Source organism: Ammodytes marinus, assembly GCF_949987685.1.
Source record: "Ammodytes marinus genome assembly, chromosome: 6".
NCBI classification, from domain to species: Eukaryota; Metazoa; Chordata; class Actinopteri; order Uranoscopiformes; family Ammodytidae; genus Ammodytes; species Ammodytes marinus.
In genome coordinates this window covers 30,103,709-30,113,205 of record NC_137235.1, presented here as the reverse complement: position 1 = coordinate 30,113,205, position 9,497 = coordinate 30,103,709, and the positions used below count along the sequence as shown (strand labels likewise).

At 42.5% G+C, this 9,497-nt stretch overlaps 1 protein-coding gene across 1 annotated transcript in view; it reads right to left on the bottom strand.

Moving 5' to 3' along the window:
• Nucleotides 1-221: 221 nt before the first annotated feature.
• slc26a11 (solute carrier family 26 member 11) overlaps nt 222-9,497 on the bottom strand; it is a 9,449-nt gene continuing 173 nt past the window's right edge. The window contains exons 2-15 of the mRNA XM_080028951.1: nt 8,373-8,626; nt 7,685-7,927; nt 7,091-7,283; nt 6,530-6,615; nt 4,696-4,918; nt 4,213-4,391; nt 3,841-3,913; nt 2,984-3,095; nt 2,648-2,703; nt 2,069-2,209; nt 1,847-1,974; nt 1,433-1,532; nt 1,189-1,322; nt 222-1,007 (exon numbers count right to left, since the gene is read on the bottom strand). Coding sequence (XP_079885077.1) covers nt 903-1,007; nt 1,189-1,322; nt 1,433-1,532; nt 1,847-1,974; nt 2,069-2,209; nt 2,648-2,703; nt 2,984-3,095; nt 3,841-3,913; nt 4,213-4,391; nt 4,696-4,918; nt 6,530-6,615; nt 7,091-7,283; nt 7,685-7,894 — 1,740 coding nt within the window. The 5' untranslated portion in view covers nt 7,895-7,927; nt 8,373-8,626 and the 3' untranslated portion in view covers nt 222-902. The remainder of the gene's footprint in view (nt 1,008-1,188; nt 1,323-1,432; nt 1,533-1,846; nt 1,975-2,068; nt 2,210-2,647; nt 2,704-2,983; nt 3,096-3,840; nt 3,914-4,212; nt 4,392-4,695; nt 4,919-6,529; nt 6,616-7,090; nt 7,284-7,684; nt 7,928-8,372; nt 8,627-9,497) is intronic.

The following is a 9,497-nucleotide window of genomic DNA, read 5'->3' as shown; positions in this document are numbered from 1 at the left end:
TAAAGGTCCACGGGTCGGATTTGAACCCGCGACCACTGGAATGAGGCCTGAACCAATATGGTACGCAATCTATCCACTACACCACCGGAGCATGCCTTATTGCATTTATTAAATATATCTTCTTTAAAAGTGTACACAGATGTCTGAGAGAACAGACACACATAATCACAGACAGGCACATGAAAATGTAAGCTTTTTATTCAGAAAATCCTTGTGTAAAGGTGATTTGGATTAACAGTGCAAATCAATTGAGTCTCATTGAGTTTAGTTGAGGCAATTAAAACCATTGTGTCACTCACTGCCTTTGCAACATAAAATAAGAGAAATCCACCACCTGACATTTTCTTTTCAAAAGATAATTAAAACAACCCTTAATGACATTATCTACACACGTCAACACTATTCTTATTTTTGTAAATTCTGATTTGGTTTCTCTATGTTTACCTTCAGCCCTCTTTTTAAAAATAACAGAGGGAGTTCTCTATTAACAAAAATGAAATAAAATACAAGTATCAATATTACATTATTTTTGTCATTATCCCGTCCTTCATATAAAAATGCCTTGTCCCTCAAAACCATATAAAATGCTATAAATGACAGTATTAGACTTCTGGTCCCATGTTGTTTAGCAATGGTTATGTAGTGTCATCCTCTCAGAGCTTCCACATTGAATATCAGATCAGAGTGGAGTTTGGGTAGATTTCAAAGTTCAGTGCAACACTTTTCTTTGATGGGAGAAAAGCAGGGACATCACATGGGCCACTGGCGGTCTCCGTGCTGCTGACAGTCAGGTAATAAGTTGGAGGTAGTTCAGCTCATGTCACTGGATCAGTGTTACATTGCCTCTGTCCAACAAACGTCGTCTCCTCTCAAGTCTGTGATTAAAACCGCTTCTGTGTCCGTCATTGAGGAGGTTCCAACAACTCCATCTGCAGCGCTGCCTCCACACTCTCTGTGTACCTCAGGCCCTGTAGCTCAGCTGCTAGGAGGACCTCCAGAACAGAGGGCTGAAGTTGGGAGAAAGATGGAGATAGAATGGTAAAAAATAAAGAACATGAATGAAGTTTTATTGTGTTGTTGTTAGAACTAAATGCTTGCCCCAAACACAAACAAGCACTGTTGGAAGAACAAACATCAGTACTCAATAAAAGTCAGTATGGCAGTGAGAGCCGAAAAGGTCGTATATACCTGCAATCTGGAAAAGACCAGGCGCACTTCTCTCAGTTTGAACTGCCTGAGCAGGTCCCGGAGCTCGCTGATCACAGAGTAATCTATGGTGCTGACGTGGTGGCAGTCCAAGACCACCGACCGCGGAGGAGACGCTGGGAGAGGGACAGGAGAGCCACATGAGAGGGGGGGAAAAAAAACAAGAATTCATTCACGTTTCATTGTACAGTAAGCGTCCTCTAACGACCACCAAACTAATGCTCACCCTGCAGAGCCTGAGTGTGTATGATGTGGCTGAGATACTCCGTGGCAGGAAAGCTGAGTCCACTGCCCAACTCCATGACCAGCGCACCGTGATCAGACACCTGCACACAGCAAGCAGGCACACATGGTTAACACAAGAAAAAACAAGCTGTTACTCAGCACCGTCAGAGGCTGTTGTTAATGGATGCCACTTCACAAGACTGATGTGACTGTTGATTTAAGTGTGATGTTGAAAATTAACTTAACATACAAAGTACTTTTGGCAATAGTACCTTTGTTCAATAACAATGGCTCTAACCCAAGTAAAATGACTATTGTACCTTGTACTGCACGCACGAACACACACACACACACTTACTCACTCCCTCACTCACTCACTCACTCTCATACACACACACACAATATATTATGGTACCTTTATCTGGGGTCTAGCCATGTTGTACAGTAGCAGGGCTCCAGACACAGCTATACCTCCTATGATGCCATACTGGACCTGCCAGAAACTCATCAGGAACGTCACAAAGAAAGGCAGCAGGTCGAGCTCTGTGGAAGACACGTATACATGAGAGTGCACTTAAAACAGACACATACATGTAAAACAGGGTAAGGGGAAAAAAGAAGCTGAGCAGACACCTACTGCGTATCCTCCACATCTCAGCCACCACGCCATAATCCACCATGGGAGCCACGGCGCAGATGATAACAGCAGCTAGAGAGGCTTTGGGGATGTAGTAGAAGGCCGGCATGAGGAACTCCAGGGAAAGCAACACTATCACACCTGCACACACACAGAGATACAGACACACACACACACACACAGACAGACAGACAGACACACACACACACAAACACACAGAGCGAAGGCGACGTTAAGAGAAATTCCTAAATTAAATAGAAAAATGCACAGGGGGAATGATACCTCAACACACACACTTAAATACAAATACAAGAAAACAAAAGGATGGAAAGACACATAAATATAAAAAAATATTGCTTGTTTTTATTTATAATTGAAAAATAAAGAAGTTTGCTCATGTGCACATGATGGACTGCCTTTGCTGTCATGTCTGCTAAAGCCAGTCTCTATGTCCACGAAAACAGAGCCAGAGAGAAAAGGAAGCGAAGAAAGGAGAGAAGCAGGGATAATATGTGATGACACAGACCACCACAAGAGGGCGGAAGAGGTAGAGTGAGAGTTGAAAGGGTCAGGGCTCACCGGTGACGATCCCTCCTGCTGGAGTGCAAACACCGGTCTGAGAGTTCACGGCTGTCCTAGATGAGACACAACCACGTGCACACAAACACACACACACGTTTACTTATGCCAGTTTTAGGGTATTTACGTGGACTGAACATAGACAACACATAGACGCACACTTCTCCTAACCATAACTAGTACTTAGCACTTACTAGTGACTAGTCTAAATCTAACCTTAACCAAACCTGCCCCAATAATGTTGTTGTCCCCAATTGAAAAATACATCACAATATATATTAAATACCCACACACACACACAGACACACACACACACACACACACACACACACACACCTTCCAAAGCTGCCAGTGACAGGGTAGGCTGACACAAAGGAGCCCATGATGTTGGTCACACCAATAGCCAGCAGCTCCTGGTTGGCATCAATTCTGTAGTCGTTCTGACTGGCTGAGGACAAACAGGAAGTTAAAATCAGTAAATAAAAGATGAAAAACCCCTCTTTCTTTAGCTGCCTTGATTATCTAATGCTGGTAAAATGCCACGTGTATATCTAATGTGTTTATATAAAGTCTATGTAAAGAGCTAACATGCTGCTGTTTAGCAGTTAGAATGCCCACCATGTTATGTTAGTTGAGCATGTTTGCATTCTAACATTGCATCAGCACAGAACACAACGTAGAGCAGTGGCTGATGTGGAGTTCACTACTGTTTCTGTTATTTAATTTGGGCATAAACTAAATGATTGGGCAAGTTCAAATGTTGTCCTGATGATGGCGCTAGATGAAAAGGTAAGACATCCCCAAATGTACTACAATTCATCTTGAAGGGGACATGGTCAAGGTCAGGTTTATGTATAGAGCACATTAACACACAACCAGAGTAGAACAAAGTGCTATACAAGAACAAAGAGCAATACAGTTTATAAAAACCCAACAATAAAAATAAAGAATAGTGAAAAACACTTTAAGGCGAATCTACAGACAGTTGTTGAAAAATTTCGCAATCATTTTGCTCAAAAACAAGTGTCAACAGCAAGATGGCGCCAGAGAAAAGGATCAGGGATGACCAACCTCATTTGGATTCATCATACAGGGACCATAAATGTTACAAAATGTCATTGAAATCCATCATATAGTGGTTCCGATGTCTGGACTGTGACATACATTGCCATCCATAGAGCCACAATGCTTACCGAAAGCTTTAGCAATAGCAATGCTCTCCAACAGACCCATGAAGGGAATCACAGCGAGCGCTTCTCCAAAGTCCTACAAAAACACACACACACACACACACACAGAGGAGTAACTTGTCAGTCAGCTGCCCTTCTTACTAAACAGAGAGGGAAGATTTAGGGAAGTGAAAGTTGCAACTCAATCATTAAAAAATATATACAGTATCTCACAAAAGGGAGTACACCCCTCACATTGCTGCACATTTTTCATTATATCTTTTCATGGGACAACACTGAAGAAATGACTCTTTGATACAATGTAAAGTAGTCAGTGTTAAGCTTGTATAACAGTGTAAATGACAGCCCTTCGCCTCATCCCCTCCTGCTCCTTACCTCTACGATCTCTCCAAAGGACACCACGGTGCCGTTGGCTGTGGTGTCTGATGTGGGTGGGGGCCTGAACGGCGGGAGCCCCTTGGAAGTTTCCCCAGTGATTGTAAACACGTGATGACCGGAGACATCCCAGGAAAACGCTACCAAGGCCGCGGCAACGACCACCAGAGCGTTACGCACTGAACATGACAGAGACAAAGATGAAGAAGTTGTCGGAAAGGGGGACGGCTTCAAAGAAAGTGTATCAAAAACATTGAGCGGACACACCGTAGAATGGAGATTTTTTGAAGATGACAGATGGACGCGCGCGCACACACCCACACCCACCCACCCACCCACCCACACACACACACACACACACACACACACACACACACACACACACACACACACACACACACACACACACACACACACACACACACACACACACACACACACACACACACACACACACACACACACACACACAGGTATACTGACTTGTAGCAACAGTCCACACTAGTTTCCTAGCAACTTTGGAGCAGGGAGAGTAGGGCGCGTCGTCAGAGCCCAGACCCTTCTTCATGAACCAGAGCATGAGCAGCAGAGTGACACAAAGCAGGCCCAGCACCACGTCACCTATCCTGGCCTCGGGGATCTGGTAGAAGGTGTAGTAAACCTCCAGGAAGAACTCGTGGGGAATGCCCTGGAGTCCCAGAATATTCTAGTAACACAAACAGGCAGATTTAGATCTGGTCAAATTGTTATTATTATTATTATTATTAAACTTGGATTTATATAGCGCTTTTCTTTGGTACTCAAAGCGCTTTACAGGGTTCCAGGTTCAATACGTTCAAACACAGTCATACCGGTGGTGACTATTAAATAAGCAGACAGGTACTTGACTACCTCTTTTTATCTTGCATATTATATAATACAGTAAAGGTGATCCGAGGGACTTTGTGTTTGTGTTAATACTTCCGGCCCCTTTGGACAAAAACGGTAGTGTCTTTACTACGCCAGCTGTAGTTTCTGGTCGAGTGTACCCATGATAAAGGCATTAAGAAAAAACTATATAAAAATATACGCTGGTACATGTCCATTCTGATTATCAGAGGAAACATTTTAATCTTTCAAAAATACTTAAAGGTTCCTTGTAGCACATTTAAAGAGTAATAGCACAGACAAATATATAAATAAATTAATAAATCCAAAAATAACAGAATAGGTCAATGAGTCACTTTGGTATTGTTGGTTAAAGGCCTACTTCACCGGTTTGAATATGAAGGTGTATTGAATTCTGAGATCCTTTGTAGTATAAATGTGCGAAAACAATTGAAATCGGTTCATCCTAGCCTGAGAAATGGCAGAAAGAGTGTTTTTTTTAACCCTATATTTCTCTTTCTTGTGACATCACAGAAAGAGAAATATAGGGTTAAAAAAAAAACTTACTTTGTAAATATTACTGTGATGTATTTTACTGTGACATCACAGTAATATTTACAAAGTACGTTTTTTTTAACCCTATATTTCTCTTTCTGTGATGTCACGAGAAAGAGAAATATAGGGTTAAAAAAAACACTCTTTCTGCCTTTTCTCAGGCTAGGATGAACCGATTTTAATTTTTTTTGCACATTTATACTACATAGGATCTCAGAATTCAATACACCTTCATATTCAAACCGGTGAAGTAGGCCTTTAAGTTCAATTTAGGACTTGTATTACTCCAGTGAAAGTACATTTTAACTTAAGGTTCAAAACATACATACACACATCTACATAACACACACATATGTATACACATACTGTACATACTGTACATCTGTACCTTTTTACACGTTCATACTGTTCATACTGAACTTTCATCTATTAGTTACATGTTGACAAGGTGAGGAGCTACTGTATTGGAATGAGTTGTCATTTCCTCCATGTATAAGTACATTTATCGAAACAGATTCAGGGACAAAGTTAGCTTTTCCTTGTTGTGTATTTCTTTTACGTTTTCATTCCATTCCCCTTTAGTTGGAGGATCTTTAGTTAGCCACTTTCTCCTCATAGCTTTTTTTAAATTTCATAACTTTCTATTGTTAAAGTGTAAAGCTTTCTGTATCAGATTCAAAGAGATAACACTGTGCCAATTCACTTTTAAAAGTGATACCGGAGCCACTGTTGAGTGGTATCATAAAGTAATATGACACAGGCTGTTGCTGTGTGCTGTGTGTGTGTGTGTGTGTGTGTGTGTGTGTGTGTGTGTGTGTGTGTGTGTGTGTGTGTGTGTGTGTGTGTGTGTGTGTCTCTGTGTGTCTCTTTGTGTGTGCGTGTGTTTGACTCTCACCTTGACCTGGCCAAAGCCAATGGTAACCGCGGCAGCACAGGTGAAGCCTTTTATTACAGGGAAGGAGATGAAGTCCAGCAGGAATCCTGCAGGAGAAAGCAATGAGTGATTTACAGAGCCCTGACACTGACTTTGCACCAAAGACAAAAGCCTGTTCTAGATCCACAGGGTTTTACAGCCATAGCGTGCGGTTAAGCAGAGGAAGTTGTAGATGTGGTGGTAGGAAGTTGCTCTCCTGCACTCAAAAACTCATCTCCGGTTTACTCACTGTTCTGCGGTTCTAAACCTGTGTGGGTTTGATTATGACACACTCACACACTACTTTAATATGGTTAACTTATGCCATGTTTAATACAGAGCTCACCATATATGTATCGCTGAATATCATTGCTATCAGGTGGAAACAACGTGTCACAATGTGAATAAAATCAGATTTCTATTTAGCCTTAAATGCCCTTTTGGAAGTAATCCCACTCACGAGGGTTGACTAAATTTAAGGAAAAACCCCAAAAACTGAAGTCACAAGGTTTTCACAAGGCCTGAGCAGTCCCCTGCCCTCACCTAATCTCAGTAAAGCCATTCCAGCCTGGATGAGCCCACAGAGGAGGCTGAGCAGCACGGCTCTGTGCGGCTGCCCCCCCACCACAGAGAAACACAGCAGGGACATGATGGCCGTGGGACCCAGTGTCACGTCCTTAGAGGTCCCCAGGAGGGTGTAGATGAACCCGCCCATGAAGGCAGAGTACAGTCCGTACTGTGGAGAGAAATGCTGTCAGATGAAATGATGAATAGAGCCGCAGTGACCGATTCAAGTCCCCCTCAGATCAAAATGTGTTTCTCTTCTGGTAAGAGGATATTCTTAAAGAGAGGGCACCATCTTCAGTAAAAATGTAACAGAGTGATGCTCGATTGGCGACATTATGATTTCAACACACACAGTAGAAGTGACAAAAAGCACAGAGGGGGACAGCATACTGGCAGACTAGCAAAAAAAAATTATATTATCTAATGGAGATCCAAATAAAGACTAAAGAAGTTTATAACAAGATGATTCCAACAACTAAATGATTAAAAACAGTCCAGTAGAGATGTGTGAAGAGAGTTCAATATACAGTTTATATGAACCCTTCACAGAAAAAGCCGGCAATGTTTCACCTGCACAGGAAGGCCGGCTACTTCTGCGTAGGCCAGCGCCTGTGGTACAGTGGTCAGCCCCACGGTGAGGCCTGCCAGCAGGTCCATCTGAAGCCACTTCAGCCTGTACCTGGGCAGCCAGGACAGGATGGGCAGCCAGGCCTTCAGGGTGCTGTAGGAGCAGCAGCGCCGGCTAGCGGCTGACGCTCTGCCCAGCAGAGAGCGCTCCATCGCTCCACCAGGATGAGAGGGGAGGTAAGTGACCTGGAGAGGAGGTATGGGTAGAGAGACAGCAGCATGGAGGTAAGATGACCTTTACCACGTTCAGATGTGTGTGCATGAAGAGGCAGATGGCAGATTACAGATCAAAGGTGTAGTCAGCCATTCTGGAGAATGCTTGTTGACGAAATCACTTTTTATAAAAAAAAACAACAAGTGAATATCTCCAAACGATACGCGGACTGCTACCCGTACGTACCGCGTGTGTGCTGAAAGTGTTAGTACACAGCTCTGTAAACTGGTGCGTAGCTAAGCAACATGCCGGTTTACAGAGCCTAGGCTGTTTAGTAACACCAGAGTTGTATTCAATGCACACACAGTACGGACATGTAGCTGATCGTGAGGAGATACTCACTGATTTTGACAAAAAGTGATTTTGACAACAAGCGTTCTCCAGAATCACTGACTCCACCTTTAAAAAGCCACTTACACAAAGCCAGTACGTTCCTTCCTCTGCTTTTAGATGTCACTAATCTGTTTTGGGGAAGTGCTGTTGGTTTTCTCTGGCGTTGCTTTGCCACCTCTCTCTCCCCACAGGACCCAGGCTTCACGAGCGCTCGGGGAAACACAATGAGGTGCTCCGTGTGCACGCATACATCGGTTGGTCTGCGTGTTCCTCTGGACAAATACACAGCACGTCAAAGGGAGTGGACGCCATATCTCCAGATGCCTGCGCTGTAGTCTCTGTGTAGGATGGAAGAAACAACAATAACAGCCGACTGGTCTATTTTCAGACAGATACTCTACCCCTGCGTTCCAAATCACATACTTCCCTACTATTTAGTATGCCAGAAAAAGATTTAGGATGTCCCAATACATGCACGTCAATTGTAGTATAAGGAAAATACATAAATGCCCCACTAACTAGTAGTAACTACAATAGCATTTTGCTGTATTAGTCTTTATTCTTGACATTTCTCGACATAATGAAAAAAAAATCTTCATTATCTGATTTTTGTAGGCTACTTTAGTATGAACTGTAGTAAAAAGAAAAAGTATGTGATTTGGAACGCAGGGCTTGTCTTTTTGTTGACCCTTGACCTTAACAAGCTTTTACATCTCTATAGTCATGTGATGACCATATTACAATATGTGCTTTGCTTTGCATAGGCCTACCTGCCTCTGACTAGCGATTGTTTTACAGCCGGCACCTTTACTCCAAGCTGTAAAACTCCCTGACAAAGGCATGTTCCCATCAAGTATCTCAAAATATATGTGAGTTATACCAGGTACCTGATCGTACTGTGTGAGTGATACCTTACTTATCCCCGATGTGTCACTTAATAATGTGTGTTTATGTGGACTTCAATATTCAATAAGATGCCGCACTGACAGAAGTAGAAGAAACACGGATGGCAAAATATAAGAGCTGTGTGACACGATAGAGTAAAATAAAAGATAATGAAAAAGAGCAGAAAAATGAAGCTAAACAATAAAATACAAAGAATAACACAATATTATAAAAGTGAAAAGTGAAAAGGTAGAAAAATAGTAGGCCTAGAATAGAATAGTAGCCTATAGAATGGCATAATAGAATCGAATACGATAGAATAGA